This window comes from Canis lupus, chromosome 10 (assembly GCF_003254725.2).
Source record: "Canis lupus dingo isolate Sandy chromosome 10, ASM325472v2, whole genome shotgun sequence".
Lineage (NCBI taxonomy): Eukaryota > Metazoa > Chordata > Mammalia > Carnivora > Canidae > Canis > Canis lupus.
The window spans coordinates 28252912-28276682 of NC_064252.1; the positions used below are offsets into that span (position 1 = coordinate 28252912).

Consider the following 23771-nt stretch of genomic DNA (forward strand, 5'->3'; position numbering starts at 1 on the left):
TTTGAGGGAGTGAGAGGGTGAGCGATGCCTGAGGGCTCCTCCATGCCCCACAGTACTGGCTTTCCCCAGCCCAGAGGGGCCCCTGGAGTGGGTCTGGGAGCCCTCTGAGGTAACAGAGCCCTATGAATAGTGGTCACCATGGCGACTCCAATGAACAGTGGAGGGGGGCTGCTCCCTGGCAACCACCCAGTGGTCTTCACCAGCAGTTCTGCAGTGTGGATCTGCACTCCTGGGCTTCAGCACACACCAGAGTGGTTCACGTGTTTTCTGACGTTATGAGAGAGAGTGGAGAGGTGAGGCAGAGATCTGTGGGGTGGACGGGGGTCTTCCAGGACCCGGGATTTCATCTCCCCTCTCTCCATTCAGGGCTGCTCGTGAGGGAAGAGTGCCCAGACGCAACGGGACCCCCTTCCCTGTCCTCCTTAACTGATGTCTCTTGGGACTTCCTCTCCAGATCAGAAGCTGGCAGTGAGTCCACACTTCTGCTCAAGCCGGTCTAGGCTGCTCTGGGCTGGGGGTGCCATTAGGGCAGATGGGACACTGCTGTGGGCACATCGGTTGGGTAACTGGAGATGGGGAACCGGGACAGGGCTGACAGCTCACTTGAAGGAGACAGAAGGTAAAGGGCTTGGTTTCAGTGCCACCTGGCTGAGGTCCTATTTCTTTTCTGAGCCTCACTTTCTCCATCTGTGAAAGAGGAGGAGTTATATTTTCTCTGAACACCTGAGTCCTTATGAAGACAGACTAACCTACTAGATGGGAGAATGTGTAACATATGAGCTATATTAGTTATCTCTTTCCATCTAACAAATTGCCCCAAAACTCAGTGGCTTAAGAACACTATTAAAAATTAATTAATTAATTAATTAATATTTTAGAGAGAGGGAAAAGGGCAGAGGGAGAGGGAGAAAGAGAATCCCAAACAGGATTCTGTGTTCAGCGTGAAGCCTCATGTGGGGCTCAATCTCACAACCTTGAGATCATGACCTGAGCCGAAAATCAAAAGTCAGATGCTTAAGCTACTAAGCCACCCAGGTGCCCCTAAGATTTTTTTTTTTTAATCTCACAATCTCTTTGAGTCAGAAATACAGATGCAGCTCCAATAGGTCCCATATCTCAGGGTCTTCCATAGACTATAATCAAAGTTCAACTAGAGAAGGACCCCTTTCCAGGGCCACTCATATGGTAGGACTCAGTTCCTCATGGATTATTGATCTGAGAGCCTCAATTTCTCATGAACTGTTGGCCAGAGGCCTCCCTCAGATCTTTGCCACATGGGCCTCTCCAGAGGGCAGCTCACAACATGGACCCTTCTTCTATCAGAGTGAGGGAGCCACAAAGAGCCTGAGAGAGTGTGAACAAGACAGAGTCACAATCTTCTATATTCAATCTTCAATAACCTTGGAAGTAGCTTCTCATCACATATTTAATTGGTTAGAAGCAAGTCAACAGGTCCAGCCCACACTCAAGGGGAAAGATTAAGCAAGGGTGTGAATTCCAAGGAACAGGATCCTTGGGAGCCATGTCAACTGCCCAACTTGGTGGCAGTTGGCCCTCTTGGCCCTGATAACATACATTGTTTCCATATGCAAAATACATTCATTTCTGCCCTACAATCTCCAAAAGGTTCATTCCATTACAGCATCAGCTCAAAATCTAGAACCTGGCTACAAATCAGGCCTGGGTGTGGATGAGGTTCCTTGAGTGTGGTTTCTTGGACTCAGTCCTATCTCCCCATCAGTAGATATTAGGAAACTAAACTATCTGTTCTGAACACACCACCATGCAATGAATGGTGTGGCTGACCTGGGATAAGGGCTATGAACATCCCTATTAAAAACTGAGGACACTGGAGACACAAAGGTGTCACTGGTCCATAGCAGTTCTGAAATCCAGCAGGGATTGTTGAACTTTTCCTGATTGGGTTTCATGGAGGGTAATTCTCCATGGCTCTCAGCTCTGCCCCACAGGTCCTTGCTTCCACTCTCTAATTTTTTTTTTTTTTTTTGAGAAATAAAAAAAGGATAGCACATGTGTATGCTGAGTAGTTTTTTTTTTTTTAAGACTTTATTTATTTATTCATGAGAATACACAGAGAGGAGAGAGAGGGGCAGAGACACAGGCAGAGGGAGAGGGAGAAGCAGGCTTCATGCAGGGAGCCTGACATGGGACTCAATCCCAGGTCTCCAGGATCACACCCTGGGCCGAAGGCAGTGCTAAACCACTGAGCCACCAGGGCTGCCCATATGCTGAGTAGTTTTGTCAGACTCTTCTGCTGGTAGATTTGAGGGTCCCCTAGACTCCATTTTGTACCGTCTGTCCCTTTTGCTGCAAGCTGGTAGTACTTTTGTTAATATGGTTTTCTCCAGAACTTAAGCCTACAGGGGCTTGACAACAGCTCTGCTCCCCTCTCTGGGACTCCTGGGAAGACACAGCACCTCTAGGTTTCCTAGACGACCTATTACCCCACTGAGGGGGGCGATCTGTGAGGCGCATCCTTATCTCTTTAAAGGGTCCTTTGTGTGACTGAATAATATGCTCTGAGCTTTTTATCTTTATAAGCTTTTCACAAAAGGTGGTACAGTCACAGCTTTGGCTACCTTTTTTGGATGGTGCTCTGAAGCTATTTCTTAATTTTAGCCTCTTTTGGCACCTGGGGAGGATGAGAATTTCCAAAACTATTAAGTCCTGCCTCTTTTATGTTTAATGGTCCTTCCTTCGATGCTTTTGTCTCCTGTCACATTTCACTACAAGCAGCAGGAAGAAACCAGGAGGTGCCTTCCATGCTTTGCTTGGAAATTTCCTTTGCTAGATCCCCTGGCTCATTAGTCACATGCTCTGCTTTCCATATAACCATCAATGACAGTGTCACTAGGTTCTGTTACTACATAACTCGGACACGGCTCCCTCAAGGTTCTGAGAACATGTTCTTTGTCTGCACTGGCAGTATCCTCCAAATCTAGATTTCTACTCGTTATCTGTTTAAGGCAATTTAAGCCTTTTCTATCATGTTCCTCAAATCCATCCATGCTCCAACCACTGCTCAGTTCCAAAGCCACTCCTGTATTTTTAGGTATTTATTATAGCAGCAACCCATTCTTGGTACCAAAATATGTTTGAGCTATTGCTGCATATTAAATGACCAGAAGACTTAGCAATTTAAAACTATGTGCTTAAAAAAAGTACAAATTTATTATCTCACAGTTTCTATGGGTTAGGATCCTGGGTATAGCTTGGCTGGGTCTTCTGGCCCTGGGTCTCCCACAAGCTATACTTAATGTATCAGCTGGGCTATGTTCTCATTTAAAGGCTCAATCGGAGAGGGATCCACTCCCATGTTCATTCAGGTGGCAGGATTCATGCAATTCTTTGAGAACTATTGGACCACGGGTCTCCGTTCTTTATGAGCTGTTGTCCTCTCCATAGGACCACTCAAAACATGGCAGCTGCTTCTGCCAGAGTAAGCAAACAAGCCAAGAAGAGCCAGAGAAAGAATGTGAACAAGACAGAAGTCACTAATCTAATCTCGAAGTGACATCCTCCCATTTTTGTCATATTCTTTTGATCAGAAGCGAGCTGCTAAATCAAGCCCACACTCAGGGAGATGGGATGGAGAGTTAACACTGTGTATGAATACGGAAAGGATAGGGACCAGAAGCAGCACAGTCACACAGCACCACACAATTATTAAGTGTCAAAATGAGGGTGTTTCACTTTGTGATTTTTCAAAAGAATAAAATTTATCTTTTGTTAAAAGATTTTATTTACTTATTTGAGAGAGAGAACATGAGTCAAGGGAGAGTTGGAGGGCTAGGGAGAAGCAGGCTCCTCGCTGAGCAGGGAGCCCAACCTGGGCTTGATCCCAGGATCCTGAGATTATGACCTGAGCCTAAAACAGAGGCTTAACTGACTGAGCCACCCAGGCACTCCTAAAATTGATCTGGTTCTTAATGTGCTCTGAGCTTACCAGCAAACAAACTTGCTGGGTGACCTGACACAAGTCATTCCCCCTCTCTGAGCCTTGGTTTCTTTATAAAATGAAGAGATTGGATTAGGTCATCTCAAAAATCCCTTCCAGCTCGGAATTGCTGCTTCTATGCTTTCCTTTTTACAAAGATACTTAGTTCTTAGGCCGAGGCACTAAACATTCACTGTATACAATAAACTGTTTTACGTTTTCATATTAAAAGATTCACAAAGATCTTAAAAGACACTGCAATAAAATCAGATATTATGACTAAGAAAAAGTTCACTCGGAAAAGGAACACAAACCTGAAAGCCACAGAGGCTATTTGTAGATGTCAGAGCTGCTGCTCCTCAAAATTGGCCCAAAGGCCTGTCCTATGGAGCAAAGACTGAGCTCATAGCAGTGTGGCTCCTGTTCTCAGCTCTCCTATGTTGGCCAGGCTGGTTCCTTTCTGTCAAGCTGTTAAAAAGGACACAGTCTTACTTGCAGGGAGGCACATAGTCACCAGGATAGGGGGCCTTACCAAGGGCCTGCTGGGGAATCCTAGGGGGGCACTGGTTGCTGCAGATGGGAGAGAAGGTAAAAGGAAGAGGCTGCCAGGAAGAGGAGCTCAGGGCCCCCAGGGTGTTTGAGAAAGGTCTTTGGGTCATTGGCATGGGCTTTTCAGAAAGAGCAGAGTCTGCAGGGGTCCAGGGTGCAGGCCAGGGGGGATGGGTGATGAGGCCGGGGGCTTGCTGAGTACCAAAGAGCACTGGAAACAGTATGAGGGGACGTCTGGTTGGGGGTTGGGCATATGGTCACAAGCGTCCCTGATCAGCGCCCTGCTCATCCTCCTCTGCAGAGACTGTGTGTCATCTGAGACGACCAAATGTGTTTCTTTGTCTACAGGACTAAGCTTGGAATTACCCGTCCGAGAGCAAGAGTTGATGGAGCTGGGCCACCGAGCAGGTAGGACAGGCTGCCCAGGGACTTGCTGAATGCACAGTCAGGGTTTCTGGATGGGTGCCCTGTGGGCAGCAGGGAACAGCCTCTTTTCCTTCTCTCTCATCTCCCTTGGGCCTCCAGACCCACTGTGGGGCCTTGACTTCCTCCACAGAAATCAAAGGGAAGAGAACATGGCTGGGCCCCTCCATTCTGCCCCATTCAGTGCCCTTCTGGGGGCTCAGAGGAGACGTGTGCACCCAGAGGGCAGGGCTCACGGGGAACCCAGCAGGGGTCGGGTCTGGTCAGAGTGGAAGGTACCTGGAGGTCCTGAGTGAGCCTGGCCCAGGGAGTGCTGTGGCCCCAGGAGGCATGAAGGGAGTATTCCAGGCATGGGCAGCAATGAGGGCACAAGTCTGGAAGTAGAGCCGAGGGAAGTCCATATGGCTGCAGGGCTGGAGAGAGGCAGGTGTGGGAGGAGCGCAGGCTGGGTCCCAGGCCTGATCCCTGAGTGGGGGCTCTGCCCTCAGGACAAGGGGACGGCTTTCAACACAGGGGTGCCTGGGGCAGGTCAGCTCTGGCAGGCGCCCCACGCGAGTGGCCATCCAGTGACACTGCTGGAAGCTCTCTCCCACAACCCAAGGACCCAGGCCTCGTCAAATCTTAAATCAAATCCCAGCCTCTCCCAGGGTGGTTCTGATGCAGGTGCCTGGAGGGGCCCAAGAATCTGCAGGTGTAATGTGTGTGTGTGTGTGTGTGTGTGTGTGTGTGTGTGTAGGGAGTGGATTCTGATAAGGGGCCAAGCCGGGAAAACTGACCACTGAGCATTTGGGCCTCACACTCGCAAGTGAAGCTGGATTCACTTGGCCCATTTTACGGCCGAGGGGATGGGGGAACAGCAGGGCTCCGGGGAGGCTCCTGGGCTGCCGGCAGACACTCATTCATTCATTCAACACAGACTGAACTCCAAGAGGATTGGGGGGGGGGTGGAGTTTGTTTCCCTGTTGGATCCCCAGTGCTCGGCACAGCACTGATGCCGTAGGTGCTCCCCCAGTGGGTGAATCGGGGGGTATAGCGGCTCTCTGAGCCCAGCCCTGCCAGTGAAGCGTGCTCATCACCCCGAAGGGTGGGCAGCGGGGAGCAGGCGATTCCACTATAACATGCCCATAGATGAGGCCGTCGGGAAGGCGGCCTGGCGGAAACGGGGAGCTCTGCTCCTGGAGTCCCGAGCTGAGCATCCTGAGGGGCCCCAGGAGGAGCCCCTCACTGTGCTGGGCCCCAGGCCCCTCAGGAGCAGGAGAGGCTGTGGCTGAGCAGGTGGGTGCTGAGTGGGTTTCAGATGGGGCTTCCAAAATGGGGGGCCATTCCCTTCCTGAAAGCCTCCCTTGTCCCCAGAGGCACCTGCCATTTGCTTGGCTTCCTGCTCGCTGGGGCAGAACCAGAACTGGAGGGAGGAAAGGCCTTCTGGTCTCAGGCACAGATTTTCTCTCTGCCTTTTGTGTGGATGACAAAGGAGCAAGAATGAAATAGCATCTGATTTCGCAGGTGGGGGTAGGAGGGAGGGAAAGGAGGAAGCGGGCATCCGCGTTCTCAGTCTCCACCGCCCAGGGAAGGGTCTGCCTCTCCAGGGCTGGGCGAGAGGGGCTTTTCGCAGAGCACCATCATCACTTGGTGACAGCAGAGCAGGATTCGGTGAGAGCAAAATAAAACCCCCCAAAGCTGGTAAAACCCGCTGCTTTCCAGCAGCCTTTTCTGAAAAGGAAGCCTGGAACAATCTGAATGACCACCAGTGGGGCAGCTGCAAAATCCTGCCCGGTTTGAAGGGGAAGTCAGGTCTGTGTCAGCCAATCCCCCAGGCACAGGGTGTTTTTTAACAGCAAGTTACAAAGCGATACTTAGAATCCAATCTCATTTATAAACAAAAGCAAAGCAAAACTATGAATCCTTCAGGAGGGCTGGAGGAGCCATCTAGAATATTTTGGAGGGAAGCTCACCAAATGTGTTTATAGCTGGGATTGAAGACTGGGGAGCGGGGGGGGGGGGGGGGGGGGTGAGGCCAAGGCTGTGGGGGGATAGAGTGGGGGAGGGGAACGGCTCCTCTTCTGCATTTTGCACAGAAAATACAGGAAAGAATAAAGTAAGAAAGAATTTCTGTACTACTCCGGGATTATAGCATGTAACACGTTATACAAATCGAGTGTTAAGTCACCATCAGCTTGGTTGTCAGAGGCACTGTTACTTATGTGGCTCACTCACCACAAAGAAAGAGAAAACAGAGAAAACATTGCCGGTTAGACCAAGGACTGTCAACTGTCAGATGCAGCCTGTTTAGTTTTATGAAAGCACAGAGAGGTCAAGGTCCCACAGCTAGGCCTCAAGGCTGGAGCGTCTTGGGCTGCAGCTCCTACTGTCAAAAATGGTGTGGGATGATTCTGTCCGGTGGGAGGCTTGGCCGACTGAATTACCTCCTTCTTCCGTCTCTCCTGATTTCCCACCCTACCTCCTGGGTCCTGGGATTTTTCTCCTCCCTGTCCCTTTGATGCGGGCTGGCTGGGTCTGAGGACCCAGAAGCAGGGCCGGGGAGGGGGGCGCTAGGACCAGCCAAGAGGGCCTTTGGCTTTGTACAGCATAGAAATCCAACGTGTGCTGAGAAGAAATGAGAGCAGAGTTTGCAAGAGAGAGAGAGAGAGAGAGAACATACAGAGTGTCTGGAAGACCCAGAAAAGGAAAGCAGAATGAGTCTCATCTGTGCACAGGGCCTGGAGCTTTTACTGAGGACCCAGTGCATGGTCCCCTCAGGCATCCAGGAATGAGGGTGAGTGGTTAGGTGTTCCTCCTAAGTCACTGACACCCGGAACCAGGGGTCCTGGTGAGTCGGTGGTCTTGGAAAATGTTCCTGTCATTCCTTAGATATGATCTGTTGTGCTGGAAGACTCCAAAGAAATCGTTAAATCCTTGACCTTTACGAGGAGGACAGACACGATCTGTTCTGTAAGGCGTGTGTGAGGCAGTGGGGTGCAGGTCTCTGCAAGAACAGAGGCAGCAAAAGGAGCCAAGAAAGCAGTTTTTCTAGGAGTTTCCCTGCCTCCCCTTCCCTTGCTGTTCTGGGGCTCTGGGGCTCTCAGTCTGTCTCTTCCTCCTCCCCACCCCCATCGCTCTCTCCCTTCCTGCCCCCACTCTGCACCTGTCTCTCTCTCTCTCTCCCCTGCCCTGTTCAGGTACCACTACTTTGACCAGGGCCCATGGAAGGGCCAACAAAAAGGATGGCCAGCAGGACACGGACCCCTGGAGAACTGCCCGCAGCCCTTTGGACACCTCCAAATTCAAGTACCAGGCCCCAGTCTCCCCACAGCATTCCCTGTGCCGGGGAGGCAGCCCCCTAAGGCAGGCCCACGTGAAGGAGGTCCAGACTCCACCCCCATCGGCCAACAGCAGGGACTGTCTGTCCCCGGGGATGGACCCACAGCACGGGTCCCTGAAGAAGGGAGGCTACAGACCCTCCTCAAGGGAGAGCAGGGCTTCTCCTCAAGAGGGGGCTCAGCCGGACCAGGGGCTGAAGGGGGGCCCCAACACAGGAGTCCAGGGCCAGAGGAGCAGCGTCATTCCAGATAACATTCGTCACAAGTTTGGGAGCAGCATGGTGGACCAGCTGGTCTCCGAGGACCAGGTATCAGAGTGGGCACAGGACGCTGAGGGTGGCAGGAGGGTTATGCGTGGAGACTGCTCTTGAGCAGAGTCCCTACGATGATATCATTAGAGAGGAGCGTTGACTAGGCCCTTGCCATGTGCCAGCGGAGCCCACTTTATAGTCTTCGCATAAAACAAATTCATTCGATGTTCCCAGTGAGGAAGAAACTATTATCACCATCCTATGGATAAGGAGCCCAAGGCTTAGAGGAAGGGGTTAAGTAAATGAACCAAACTCACTCAGTTCTACGGGATAAGGATCCAAGCTGGGCCAGCATATTCTGGATGCCTGGAGCTTACTGACCTTTCAGGTATAAGTCTGGTGTTAGATTAGATGCTCTTAACTTGAACAAGTCTCCTAAAGGAGACAGCATTGGCTGGGATCAGAAGACTGGGGTTTGAACCCTGGCTCTGCCCCCTGAATGCTGGGTGACTTTGAAGGAGTTACTTCCGCTCTCTGGGCTCTAGTCTCTGCCTCTGTAAAGCGAGGCAGTTGACTAGACCAGGCTGACAAATACATGGCATGCATAGCCCAACGTCCCTAGACTGCATTCATGGCAGTCATCACTAGTCAATGCTGGCACTTTTCCCCACCTGCTACATTATTCTAGGTAGTCACTATTGATCAACTGAAAGTTGAGATAAAACTGCTATTTCTGGTCAAATACTAGGAATTGCTCTTGTTCTGGTGTTTTGAGACATGTTCTTAAAAGCCATTATCTCCACCTCCATAGCGACTACATCTTGCAGTAGGCCAGCCCAAGTTATGGCTTCTTTTTGAAGAAGGGTGACACGATCTGCTCAAGTCACACTGAGCAAGTGGGATCCCCAGGATCACAAAGGCTGTGGGCTGGGTCTCCCTCTACCTTGTCGTCTTAAGGTGTGGTGACCACCCTCACCTGCTAGTCTGGGAGGTCACAATCTTAAATATCCTGTCCCGCTAGGAAGATCTTGTCCCAATTTGAGGCTGGCTCTATGGTTGCTATCTCTCATTGCTCCTCTTGGCCCTGGAAGCCATCATTTCTCTCTTGGGCCATCATCATCCTGGGCTTGAATCAAGAGATCTGTTTTTTTTCTGTCTACCTTTGACACATCACATGGCTTTGTCCCTGAGCCAGCAAATATCAGAGAGGAAGCTACTTCAAAGACCATCCAGTTTGGCGCCTCGCCCCCATTTTACAAGCATGGAAACTGAGGCCCAGAGAGAACCAGAGACTCATCTAATGTCAGCAGCTGGGTTACTGCAGAACTAGGACTTGAACCCGTTTCCTGGCTCAGGCCTGGGCTCAGCCACTTGAGCCTCCCAGTTGCCTCCTCAGTAGAGGAAGGAGTTGGCCCCAGTGGAACCTAAGGAGCCACCCAGAGCTGACTTGGGTGATGCCTCTGTTCTAGAGGCAAGTGGGGCCCTGTGGTTCACTAGCTGTGGCGACAGGGTGAGTCCTGCCCTGAGGCCCGGCTTCCTCATTTATAAAATGGCAGGAGTGATTATGAAGCCCTTTCCTGATGGTGTAGAGTAGGTGCTCAAGGCAGGAAGGTTACTGTCCCCAGTGCCTGTGTGGGAGGTGGGGTGAGGGGTGGAGGGCCTTCAGCTCTTCCAGCTCCCAGCCCTGGGCCTGGTTGAAGGCTGCAGGGTAGGGGTGGGGTAGGGGGTGGTGAGGGCAGGGTGAGACGGAGGAGGGAGGTTGGAGGCAAGATGGGGCTGACCCTGCTTCTCTCTCTATCCCTTGTCTCTTCTCCCTTGCTTGCTGCTCAGGCTCGAAGGGCCATCGGTGAGGTCTTTGAGGGCCAGAAGAGGGCAAACTCGTGGCCCAGCAGGATCCAGAGTCCCATGGAAATCACCTCCATCTTCTCAGACTACTATGATTTGGGCTACAATATGCGATCAAACTTGTTTCAAGGTCAGGCCAAGGGGCAAGGGTGGGGACTGTCAGCACCTGTGGTCCCCAAGCCACCCTTCCCTGGACCCCTATGGGGTCTGAGACCCAAGATGTACTCCTGGGGACACGGGATGCTCCTTGCATGGCCACCAAGGCCCCTTTCTGGGCCAGGCCCTGTGCCTTGTGCTGGGAACATTCAGGTTCCAGGAAAATCTGCTCTCATCATGCACATGATCCACCTCAGTTGGCACATAGCTCCTCACTCCCTCGAGTACCTCTAAGCTGCCAGAGGGAGGCCCAGGCAGCCCTGGCCTCAGCACCTCTGGTCAGAGCGACAATATCAGGCTTCCTAGGTTCAAAGCTCAGCTCTGGCACTTCCTGGGTGTGGCCTCGGGCAGGACACTTCACCTCTCTTCACCTGCCCTCACCTCGGGCAGGACCCTTCAAGAAGGCCTCAGTCACCTTCTTAGCACCATGGGGATAATCATGATGACGTGGCCCTCACCAGGTCCTTGATGGCTCTCTGAAGTGCCTCCTGGAGACTCTTGGCCTGGGACTTGAAATGAGTAGCTGGCAGGCTATTGTTTTTCCTTCCCAGAGCCATGGTGGCACCGCCTGGGGAGCAGGGTGGATTGGAGGTTCAGACATCAATGCAGAGTATTTCCTGAGGGTCTACCATAGTCCTGTTTGTTTGGGGTGACAGCTAGTAGCTCCATCTCACAGGCTCATCGGAAATAGTTTGCCCAAGACCACTCAGTACTAGGAGGTGGGTCAGAGCTCAAATTCACATTTTCCTCCTGCCTCCAAAGCCCCAGTCTTTCCTCGGTTTCCAGTCACCTCCTCAGCCCTGACCCTGTTTGCAAGCTGTTTAATGGACCGCTCGGCTGGGGGTCCACAGCCAGCATGGAAGGGGCTTCTCTCGGCCCCCATGTTCCAGTTTCACCTCATTGCAAAACATGACATCCTTCCGGTGCTCTTCTTTCTTCCCTCCATCCTGCCAGTCTCTCTCCAGTGCCCCCACGGCCTGGCAGACATTCGCACCTGGCTCAGATCCCCGTCACCGAAGGAACCAGACAGCCCCTGGAAGCCTTTCTGGCTCTTTCTTTGAGCTTGGAGAAGGGGTGGTGCTGGAGGAGGAAGAGAGAATACAGCTCAGATTGTCCTCTGTTCTGGGCCTCGGGGTTCCTGCCTTTCACTTGTCTCCTTAATAATTATCACCCAAGAGTGTACACAACCTTGTCTGGTAACATCTACACAGGGTGAAAGAGTAGCATAAAACCATTTGGCACCTGTCACCAGCCTGCGAAATACAACCTTGGCAGCTGTGCCAGAGGTGGTGCTGGAGCCAGCGCAAACCAGCTTGCACCTGCTCACAAAGGTCAATTGGTAAGTTTTCCTTAACCGATTGACATTACGACGCTATATCACAGTGAACCACAGTGGTATTTATACTCCAGACCCTGGCAAGCACCATAAATCCGGGCTTCAACTTTGGCACCAGCTGCCAGTGTGCCTCGCCCATGCATCCCTCTTATTTCCACCCACGCCCTCAACCCTGCGCTTGCTGTTCCAGGTTGTGTTTGAACAAGAGTGGCAGAGGAGAAATCAGACAGGAGGAGATACGGGCTAGGTGGGGAAGGCTGCCAGAAAGTCTTTTCTCTCAGTGGTGGGGGGCATTGGGAGCCAGGGGAGTGTCTCAAGCAGGAGAACGGCCTTGTTTGGCGTAGGTTCAAGGACCATTCTAGTTGCCGTAGAGAATAGTTGCGGGGGAGCTGGGGCAGAGACGGGGAGACTCAGAGGAGTTGACTACAAAAATCCAGGTGGGACAGATGATGGTGGCTTGTCTGGGGGAGCAGGGCTGGGTGCTCCCTTATGACTCTGGGAGCACCATCATGCAATAGGGCAACGTGGAGAGGTAAAGGTGGTGAAGGTGGCCAGATGCAGTAGGATTCTGGATGTTTGTAATCTGGAGCACATAGAATTTGCTACTAACTGGATTTGGGTGTGGGACGCCTGGGTGGCTCAGCAGTTGAGCATCTGCCTTTGGCTCAGGGTGTGATCTCAGTCCCAGGATGAGTCTCGCGTGAGGCTCCCTGTGAGGAGCCTGCTTCTCCCTCTGCCTGTGTCTCTGCCTCTCTCTGTGTGTCTCTAATGAATAAATAAATAAAATCTTTTAAAAAAATAAATGGATTTGGGTGCATGAGAGAGGAATTAAGGTTGATTTCAAGGTTTTTGACCTGAAAACCTGGGAGGTTTATTTCCTGAAAGAGAAGGTTCCAGGAGGGGATGGAGAAATCCCATCCCATGCTGAGTCATAAAGCAAATCTTTTACCTAATCTTCTAAAATATTTAGTTTTGTTTTTCGTGTCTAAGCCTTTAATCCACCCAAAGTTGATTTCTGTTGTCATTGAGAAGCAGGGATATTCGCATTTTAAATTTCAGCTTGACTAGATTTTAGTTTCTTTATCTCTGCAGTAGGGATTCTCTAGTGCCTTCTATGTTGTTGTTGTTTTTTTTTTTTTTCTCAAACCCAGCTAGTATCCTTATAATCATTGTTTTAAATTCTAGTTCAGGCATCATCTATCTGCATTGATTAAATCCCTGGCTATGAGCTCTACTTCCTGTTCTTTCTTTTGAGGTGAATTTCTCCATATCATCATTTTGTCCAGAAAAGAAAAGATGAAAGAAAAAACCCAACAAAACAAAACAAACAAACAAAACTAGATCCTGGGTGTGTTTTAGTCTGCTTGTTAAAAGAATCCAGGGACGTCTGGGTGGCTCAGTGGTTGAGCATCTGCCTTGGGCTCAGGTCATAATCCTGGAGGAGTCTTGGGCTCAAGTCCCTCATTGTGGCCTTTGCCTCTGTGTCTGCCTCTCTCTGTGTGTCTCTCATGAATGAATAAATGAATGAATGAATGAATAAATAAATAAATAGAATCTAGATCCAAAAACAAAACAAAATAAAATGAAAATATATATAACCATAAAAAATTTTAAAATAATAATAAGAGTTAAAGGAATTTTTAAAAGAAATAAAAATAATAATAATAGTAAAGAATAAAAGTAAAAGTAAAAAGGAAGCTAGAGGCTCTTTCCCTTGGGGCCGAGGCTTTGCAGCCCTCTGTGGCCAGCAGCCTTGGTGTCAGCGTGGTGTTTGTGCGGGTTTGTGTCGGTGGGGACGCGCCTCCGGGGCTTGGGCATGCGGCTCGGTGTAAGCAGCTCCGGCCTCCGCTGGGTGGCGCCGTCTGGCTCCCCGAAGGCTTTGGGCGCGGGTGCGCAGGGTGAACGTGCGGTGCCGGCTCGCGAGCCCCAGAGCCGCAGGCTTGCGCCCCTCTCTTCGGCAAGTCATCACTCCTGCCTCCCGGGGCAAGAACTGCGCTCACGCTGCCACCCGCGCTGTTGAATGTCAGGCGTGCGAGGCTTTCAAAACTCCCAGGCTTCAGGGACTCGCGCGCGGCCACCCGCAGTGACCCCCCGGGGAGGGTCTCGCTGCGCTTCTGCCACTTGCTGGCGGGTCCCAGGAGAGGATGGCAGGAGCGCCCCGCGGTCCCCGGTGGCAACCGCAGCCCGAGGGCGGCTCGCGCCCCCGGCGGCTTCCCCGCTCCCACGCCCGGGCACCGCGCCGCCCTTCCCGCGACCCCGACCCGGGAGCCCCGGGCCACCCAGCCCCCCCGGCACTCCGCGCCACCGCCCCGGCCGAGCCCCTCAGGCCGGGCCCGCCCTCCCACCGCGGCATCTTCCGCTGGGTCTCCCCCAAGACAACTCTGCGCCCCTTCCCTCCCAAAGGTCACTTTTCCACTCGCAGCCTTGCAGTTTCTCCGACTGATTTCTCGGGTGTTCAGAATGATGTGCTAAGTATCCAGCTGCGTTGGAGGGAGGAGACCAGCTTAGGGCCCCCTACCCCTCTGTCAGGCCCCGCTCCTACCTCCTCTGCTAGGCTACTTTAGAACTTCATTTTTTCTTTTCTCGTTGCTTCTTACAAATGGTATCTTTTAAAAAATTACATCGTCTAATTCTGCTGCTTGCATACACAGATGGGGTTTTCAGTCTTGCATATTCATCTTTTATCCTGAAGTCTGGTTCTGTTAGCTTACTAATTCCAATAATTTGTTTGTAGGTTCTCTGGGGCTTGTTTTTAGTACTAATAGTGGCCGCACTTATGCACAACAGATGATATGTGTCACCAGGCATGGCTCTAAGTATTTTATTTTATTTATTTTATTTTATTTTATTTTATTTTATTTTATTTTATTATTTTATTTTATTTTTTAAAGATTTTATTTATTTATTCATGAGAGACACAGAGAGAGAGAGAGAGAGAGAGAGAGGCAGAGACACAGGCAGAGGGAGAAGCAGGCTCCATGCAGGGAGCCCGATGTGCGACTCGATTCCGGGACTCCAGGATCATGCCCTGGGCCAAAGGCAGGTGCTAAACCGCTGAGCCACCCAGGGATCCCTTCTCTAAGTATTTTAGATACATTTTGATTTTCACATAGTCATGGGTACTATGATTTTTTTTTTTTTTTTTTTTTTTTTTTTAGGGGAGAAACGTTGATGATGGGAAATGTTAAATAACCCGTTTAAGGCCACACAGCTAGGAATGGTCAGAGATGGGATTTAGAATCTGGCAACCTAGGGCTGAGTTCACATTATTTTTTAAATATTTATTTATTTACTTGAAGGGGACCATGAGTGGAGGGGGAGCCAGAGGGGAGAGAATTTTCAAGCAGACTCTTTGCTGAGCACGGAACCCAACTCGGGGCTCGATCTCATGACGCTTAAGATCATGACCTGAGTTGAAACCAAGAGTCTGAGCCAGCCAGGTGCCCCAACTATGGGTGCAGTTTAAAGCATAAGGGTAACAGCTCCCTCCTCTGCCACCTGCCAGGTTCAGGTCAGGTTTCACAGGTACCTGGGCAGCCTTTCCAGTATGTCTCCTGCTGCAGTACCTGCCTTTTGCTCACGGTTTCTGTGCTTTTCTTTATACTGTTAGCCTCTATGTGCGAACCTCTAAGCAATGGTAACTAGACCTGTCTGGGTGAGCCTCACAGAGAAGGTGGCTTTTGAGTAAAGACCTGCTGGAGGGGAGCAGGTCACCTGTGCATTGCAGTCAAGCAGAGGGACCATGACCATGCTGGGTACATTGTAGGGTTTTGTACAGAGGAGTGACTTAGGTTTCAAAGGATCCAACTGGCTGTTATGTTGAGGCTGGACCGAGGAACACAGTGGGTGTGAGAGAAGAAGCAGGGAGACCAGTGAGAAGGATCAGACGAGAGTAGGATTTTAATTTAAATGACTTTAGGTTGGTCTTCTATCTACCAGGCCACACCTGGGCTATGGAGCACCCTTGCCCCCTGCAGAAGGATGACTGGCCTGTACACTCTCTCTGCCCTGTCATCTTGGACCAGTGCCTTTTGCTCCAAGCCTTGGTAGCCCCCAGACTCTCAGGCTATACATCAAGCTCCCCAGGTAACCCCACTGTGGAACCTCTAATTCGATTTTACATGAGAAATGGGCCCCACCTTGGCTTTGACGGTGGGAGAGGTGACTCCGCATATAAAAAGCCAAAGAAGTCCTCTCAGAAACATCCTTGCCAGTTTCCCAAGTCGGACCATTTCACACCCTGATGCTAGTACATTCCTTGGACAGATTTTTAGATGCCAACTTGGAATTTCCATCCAGAGGCAACTGCTTCACAGCTTGCTTAGATTTCTGATCTCCGCCATCATTAGGCCTTCACTCTAAATTCTTTCTTTCTTTCTTTCTTTCTTTCTTTCTTTCTTTCTTTCTTTCTTTCTTTCTTTCTTTCTTTTCTTTCTTTTCTTTCTTTTTTTCTCTTTCTTTCTTTCCTTTCTTTCTTTTTTCTTCTTTCTTTCTTTATTTCTTTCTTTCTTTCTTTTCTTTCTTTTTTCTTTCTTTCTTTTTCTTTCTTTTTTTCTCTTTCTTTCTTTTTTCTTCTTTCTTTCTTTCTTTCTTTCTTTCTTTCTTTCTTTCTTTCTTTCTTTCTTTTTTTCTTCTTTCTTTCTCTCTTTTCTTTCCTCTTTCCTTTCAAGATTTTATTCCAATTCTAGTTGGTTAACATACAGCATAGTACTTGTTTCAGAGGTAGAATTTAGTGATTCATCAATTATATACAACACCCAGTGCTCACCCCAGCACATGCCCTCCTTCATGCCCATCCCCCAGTTACCCCCTCCCCCCACCCCATCCCCTCCAGCAACCCTCAGTTTGTTTGCTAGAGTTAAGAGTCTCCCATGGTTTGTCTCCCTCTCAATTTTCATCTTGTCTTATTTTTTCTCCCTTCCCCTATATTCATCTGTTTTGTTTCTTACATTCCACATGAGTGAGATCATATGGTATTTTGTCTTTGACTTATTTCACTTAGCATTATACCCTCTAGTTCCATCTGTGTCTTTGCACATGGCAAGATTTCATTCTTTTTGATGGCTGAGTAATGTCCCCTTGTATAAACATCATTTTCCCCCCAGATTATATTTTTAAGTAATCTCTACACCCAACATGGGGCTCGAACTCACAGCCCCAAGATCAAGAGTACCACACTCTACTGATTGAGCCAGCCAGGAGCCTCTTTAGTCCAAATTTCCTTTTTTTTTTTCTAAAGATTTTATTTATTTGAGAGAAAGTGAGAGAGCTAGAGAGAGCATGAGCACAGGGAGAGGGAGAAGAGGACTTCCCACTGAGCAGTGAGCCTGACACGAGGCTGGATCTCAGGACCCCTGAATCCATGATCTGAGCTGAAGGCAAAAGCTTAACCTACTGAGCCACTCAGGTGGCCCTCAAATTTCTAACTTAACTTTCTGTCATGTTAGCATTTAAAGCCATAAATACCAAACAATGAAAACTGCTCTAAAACTGTGGGTTTCTAGCTGGATGGTGGTGTCGTTAGTGAAAGTGGCCTGTCATGGTTTCTGTTCTTCAAAATTGCTGGAGACCTGCGTTATAGCCCAGCAGACAGTCAATTTTTGTAGATGATTGATATGTGTTTGAAAATAATCTCTTGAGTTCAGAGTTCTGTGTTTGTCTGATAGAGTAGGCTTGTTAAGTATTCCTATATGCATCTCCTAATGTCTTGTTAATATTCTTTGCTTGATCTGTTAATTACTACAGATGTGTCTTTACGTCTTTCCCGATGACAGCAGATTTGTCAATTTTTCCTTGTAGCTCTGGGAATTTTGCTTTATCTATTTTGAGCTTATTCTAATGCAGCAGGTTTAGAACTATTACATCGCCTGAATGAATTGCAGTCGTTTTAATTTTAATTTTTTAATTTTTAATTTTTTTTGCAGTCGTTTTGATTTATCTCATATTTTTATCTCACGATGCCTTTGCCTTACAGCCTATTTGTCCGATATCAATAAAACCAAAAGTGACCAGCCTGCTTTTGGTTGGTATGTGCTTGGCACTCTTTTTCTATACTTCCATGTTTATCCTTTCTCTGTGTCCTTTTGTTTTAAGTATGCTGTATATAATACATATTTGGAAAATATTTTCTGGAGTCTAATCATAGTTTTTAATCAACAGGGCTTAGTCTATTTATATTGTCACTAATCCCTGATACATGTGGAATTATTCCTATGACTTCATTTGATGTTTTCTGTTGGTGATGCTTTTTTTTCTCCTTCCTTCCTTGTTTTGCATGCGAGTGAAGTTTCTTTTTTTTTTTTTCTTTCCAGTTTGTGTCTTTAATCTCCCTATTTTTTTAGTGGTTACCTTTGACATTTCTACGTGCATAGCTAATACATTCTAAGGTTAAACACGATATTTAGGCTTTCCTGGATCATGTAAAGACACTAACAGGCTTCAATTTTATTCTCTCTGCCCCCATCTCAGCTTATATGTTATTATTTTACAGAATTTTAATTCTCCAGAATCCAAGCAGTTTAAGCTGTGGATTCTGGAGACACAGGGTCTGGGTTTGGGCCCTCAATCTTTCTAATACCAGCTGTGTGACTTTAGACAAGTGACTAAACCTTTCTGTGCTTCCATGACTTCAACACGAAAGAGGGATAATAATCATACCTACTTCTCAGGGATGTTGAGAAGATTCTGTGAATAAGTTCTATAAAGTTCTGGGAACTGTGCACTTGGCACACAGTAAATCTTCAAAGATAGAGATCACCGTCATTATTTTATCCCATAAATCATAACCCATGATATTATGTACAATATATATACATAATTTCTTTGTTTCTGGCATTTTAAGTTTTACTTGGGTGTGGTGAGCTAAAGAATTCTTTTTACATATGGGAATTGGGAAACTAACTCATGAACCTAAGAATTCATATATTGCACTAATTCTGGAAAGATTCTAGCTATGATTATCTTTTCAAATGCCTCCTCTCCCAGTTTCTCCAATCTCACCTTCAGAACTCCACTTACACTTATATATCAGACCTCCTCAATCAACCTTCATCTTAGCATTTTCACATTTTCCACATCTTTTTCCATCCTCTGTGCTGCATTCTAGTTAATTTCTTCTTTTCTTCTTCTTCTTTTTTAAGCAGGCTCATGCCCAATGTGGAGCCAAATGGAGGGCTTGAACTCATGACCCTGAGATCGAGACCCTGAGATTGAGATCTCAACTCATGAGCTGAGATCCAGTCAGATGCTTAACCGACTGAGCCACCAGGTGCTCCCTAGTTAATTCCTTTAGCTAAATCTTCCAGTTGACCACTTTGTTCTTAGCTGCATCTAATCTGCTATTTTCTCTGTCCCCTGAATTTTCTCTTAAACATTCTGATGCCAGTTTTCAAACTTTAAAGAGAGAATAATTTAATGACCACTATGTTGCACTTGTCACCTAGCATCAGCAATTAATCCATGGCCAATCTTATTCTATCTTTTCTCCCACCGACCCATCTGCCCACCCTGCATTATTTTAAAGCAAATCCCAGACCTCTTATCATCCATTGAACTTATTTTTCAATTACTAAAGGTTTCATTTCTGAAATATCATTTGCTTCTTTTACTAATCTGTTAAATACACTTACTCTGTATTCTGTGACTGAGTGTTTGAATCTGCTATCTTTTGGGATTTGGTCCTCTGATGTTTCCACTGACTCTTGATCCTGGTAACATTTCTTTGTGTGTGTATTTTAACTGTACACATAGAAATAAATTTTCATTTTTTTTAATTTAAATTTTAGTTAGCATTCAATGCAATATAAAAGAAATACATTTTCTTTTGTAAAAAAAATTTTTTTTAATTTGAGACAGAGAGACAGAAATAGCAAGAGAACATGAGCCAGGAGGAGAGGGAGAAGCAGGGTCCTCCTGAGCAGGAAGCCTAACACCAGGCTCGATTCCAGGACTCTGGGATCATGACCTGAGCCAAAGACAGATGCTTAACCAACTGAGCCACCCAGGCGCCCCTAGAAATGAACTTTCTGAAAATATGGGTATTAATTGTCCCATACTAGATGTTCCAACAAATTTCTAGTAATCTTCCCAATCTTGCAAGAAAACTTTATCCCTTTGAATAGATGGAAACCAAAGTCATGAGAGGTTAAAACTTGACTGAGGCCACACTGTTCATAAGTGCCAGAGCTGGTGTTTGAACCCAGGCCCACCTCCCCACATCCCTACCCTCTCATAGTTCACCATCCATAGGGAAAACTGACACCTGGGTATGAATCCCTGAGTGCCTGACCTTCATTGACTTGGGGCTTCTGGGGATTTCTTCATGGGGTTCCACAGGGGCCCCCCAGGAGACGAAGAGCCTCATGAAGGCCTCCTATACTCCAGAGGTGATTGAGAAATCAGTGAGGGACATAGAGCACTGGCATGGCAGGAAGACGGATGATCTGGGTATGTTCGAGGGCTGGGGCGCAGGAGGCGGGTGCTCCCCTACTTGGGTAGGGCATGTTGGCCCCAAGGTGCAGAGAGAAACCAGAGCAACAGGTGGAGGTCTGGGGTGGGCCTGGAAGAGGCATGGATCACCACTGGGGCCTGGGCACCCCAGATGTCCTCTGGGTGATCTGGGCTGGCTCTTTCCTTGCCCTCTGTAGGACGGTGGCACCAGAAAAATGCTATGAATATGAACTTACAGAAAGCATTGGATGAGAAATTTGGAGAAAAGAGCAAAAGCAAGAGCTCAAAGTACTAGATACGACCAAGAAGAGTGCCCTCCACTCAGAGAAAGAGCTAAAATTAAAAAAAAAGGCACACATCTGAATGTTCTCCTCCTCTTGTGGTCTCTCTTCATGTCGGGGTGGGGGCAGACTGTGGTGCTGGAAAGACCAATGGAGGGAGGAGAGAAACCCTGAGAGCCCAAGCTCTCCCCCAGACCTTCCGCCTAGACATACACCCCTTCCCTCATAATTCCAGGGCAGGATGTGGGAGCTGAGCACTGCCTGGCCTCTCCCTCATGCCCTGTGGGAGGGGTCTCACAGAGGATACTGTAGAAGCTTACTTGCATGCCCTTCCTAGCTGAACCCCAATTATTTCCAGACACTCATTCCTTCCCCAGCCCCCGAATCAGGCATATGCTGCCCACCTCCAATTGCAGGGGTGGGTTTGATTGGTCTCTGGGTAATTCTCGCCTCTCCCCCTGCACACACAAACTGATTGGTTCAGAAGTGGGCGTATGACTCAATTTGGGCCAATGAGATGCAAGGAGAGTGTGGGTGTGTGGAACCTTCTGGGAAATTCTCTTCTCTGCTGGGAGAGCTGGGAAGCATCCCTCTCTCCTGTTGTGTTGAGTGAGGAATGATGCAGTGCAGACTGCTCCTGGCGGACAGTCTGGGACAGGAGGAACTGGAGACACTGAGGCACAATCTGGGTTCTCCTTGACCTCACTGAGCTGCTCCATCCACCTGGCCAGAAGCCACCACCTCTTATAATGCAAGTTTGGGCAACTTTTCATTGTTTAAGACAAAGTCATCGTTAACCAATCAGGGTCTCTGGCAATAACAAGAGAGGAACCTAGGAATTAGGTTCCCAGGGAAGAGTCCCCCAGAGATGGGGTTCCAGTTTAGACAGTCTTGTCTGCCAGCTGATCTTGAAGCACTTTATCTGGTGGGTCTCCAAACCAGCAGCACATCCCACCCTGCAGGTCACTGACGTGCATTCTCAAAACATGTTCCACTCATGGGTTGTTATTTCCTGTGTTTCCAAACCACCCTCAAACCTAGAGGCTTAAAACAACAATGATTATTTATTTGCTTTTGATTGTGCAATTTGGCTCAGTGTGGCTCCTTTCTGCTCCATGTGACATCTGCTGTGAAAATGACCTCTTCTCTTGCATGCCTGGGACCTCAGCAGGGATGAGTGCCATAGCTGGAGGCTGCTTGGGCTTTACTCTTTCTGTGTGGGGCCTTTCCTTGTGGCTAGCTTAAGCTGCTTCTTGACTTGGTGACTGTGTCCCAAGAAGCGGCTTTCCAAAGGGACAGGACTCTAATGTGTAAGAGCTTATCACACCTTGCACTGGTTTGTTACTGTCCCCGTAGTCAAAGGAACATATGGCCCAGCTCAGACTCATAGTAAGAGACTGCACAAGAGTATTACTACAGGCAGGACAGGTTCAAGGGGATTCACCGCAGTAACAGACTACCATGGTGATCATGATGCTTTGGAAAAATTGAAAGCAGATAACTGTCAGGAAAAGGGAAACCACAAAAAGGAAAGACTTTAAAGATAGGATGGAAGGGGGATCTCTGGGTGGCTCAGTGGTTTGGCGCCTGCCTTTGGCCCCGGGGCACGATCCTGGAGTCCCAGGATCGAGTCCCACGTCAGGCTCCTGACATGGAGCCTGTTTCTCCCTCTGCATGTATCTCTGCCTCTCTCTCTCTCTCTCTCTCTCTCTGTCTACCGTGAATAAATAAATAAAATATTTAATAAAAAAAAGATAGGATGGGAACAGGATGCAGCATGGGGAAGTGAGTGGCTTAATATTGATTGGGTACCTAATTATGTGTGAGGTGTGGAGTTCAGCTCAACTTCTTTATTGGGTACGTAACCTCTACAAGATGCTATGCTTGTTTTTTGTTGTTGTGGTGGTGGTGGTGGTGGTTTTTTTTTTTGTTGTTGTTGTTGTTTTTTTTTTAGATTTTATTTTATTCATGAGAGACACACACAGAGAGGCAGAGACATAGGCAGAGGGAGAAGCAGACTCCCTGCAGGGAGCCTGATGTGGGACTCCATCCCAGGACCCCGGGATCATGCCCTGAGCCGAAGGCAGATGTTCAACCACTGAGCCACCCAGGCGTCCCAAGATACTGTTCTTGTGCTGGAAAACCAGACTTCATCTTTACTGAGTAGCTATCTGCTCATTGCAAGTGGCAGCTGAAGAAACATGCCATCCTGAGTATTGTAGTAATAGCGGACCTCATGCTGCTCTGACATAGAAGTTATAATATGGCAGATGCATATGATTATTTGTCAGGTGCTTTACACACACAGCCTTCTTTCATCCTGACACTAGTCCTCAGAGCTAAGATCTTTATGAAGTGGGAAAACCAAGACTTGGAGAAACCAAGTAAATCACCCAAGCTCATACCAATAGGAAGCTGGGACCGGAAGTCCAGAAATTTCTGACCAAAGCCATTTTCTACTCCAACAGACAATCATACTGTCATATCAACAAATACATACTGAACACAAATACTCGGCTCTGTTAGGCACTGTGAGGAATGGTGATGTGAATCCAATATAGTCCTTGTCCTCAATGGCTTTACAGCCTGCAAAGGACTGATGTGGGAAAGGCTGGCTTTGGGGCTCATCCATCCCTCTGACCAACATGTGCTGTGCATCTACCCTCTGAGCAGCACTGTCCAATGAACTGGGATTTCAGAAATGATTAAGACGTGGTGCCTGTCTTTAAGGAGCCAAGTCTGGTGGAGAGACCGATACATCAGTATATGGATGACCAGAAGTTTTGCTCATGCAGCGAGAAGTTCACACAAGGCAGAGGGAACACAGAAGACAACTTGGAGGGGTCTGAGGCTTCACAGAGGAGGTAGCTCTGGAGTCTTGGCACACGAATAGGCACATTCAGGCGGATTGGAAGAAGTGTAGCTTTTGGGACAGAGGACACAAGGTGAATAAAAACTCAGCACGATGTACTTGTCCACCCACACAGCCTGGATGTCTTGATAAGCTTGAGGGTAGAGCTCCCAAGGTGGGACACAGAGATCAGGTGGGAAAGGCAGATGGAAAAATCTGTGCCCGGCTGGGGCTGTGCCCTGGGAGAGCCTTAGATGTGAGACCCCGCCCCTTCCTCCAGAGGCTCACAGCCTAGAACAGAAGGGTTCAGAATGACCTCTTGAAGAAGCCAAACAGAAGAGTCGGAAGATGCTCAG

The 23771-nt window shown here is 48.4% G+C and overlaps 1 protein-coding gene across 1 annotated transcript; it reads left to right on the plus strand.

Moving 5' to 3' along the window:
- The first annotated feature begins 141 nt into the window (after positions 1–141).
- TEX33 (testis expressed 33) lies at positions 142–20647 on the plus strand. The gene is made up of 7 exons (XM_025460951.3): positions 142–293; positions 367–468; positions 4856–4915; positions 8107–8555; positions 10329–10473; positions 20170–20280; positions 20481–20647. The coding sequence occupies exons 3-7, from the start codon at positions 4894–4896 to the stop codon at positions 20576–20578; spliced, it is 825 nt and encodes a 274-aa protein (XP_025316736.1). The 5' UTR covers positions 142–293; positions 367–468; positions 4856–4893; the 3' UTR covers positions 20579–20647.
- The last annotated feature ends 3124 nt before the right edge of the window (positions 20648–23771 follow it).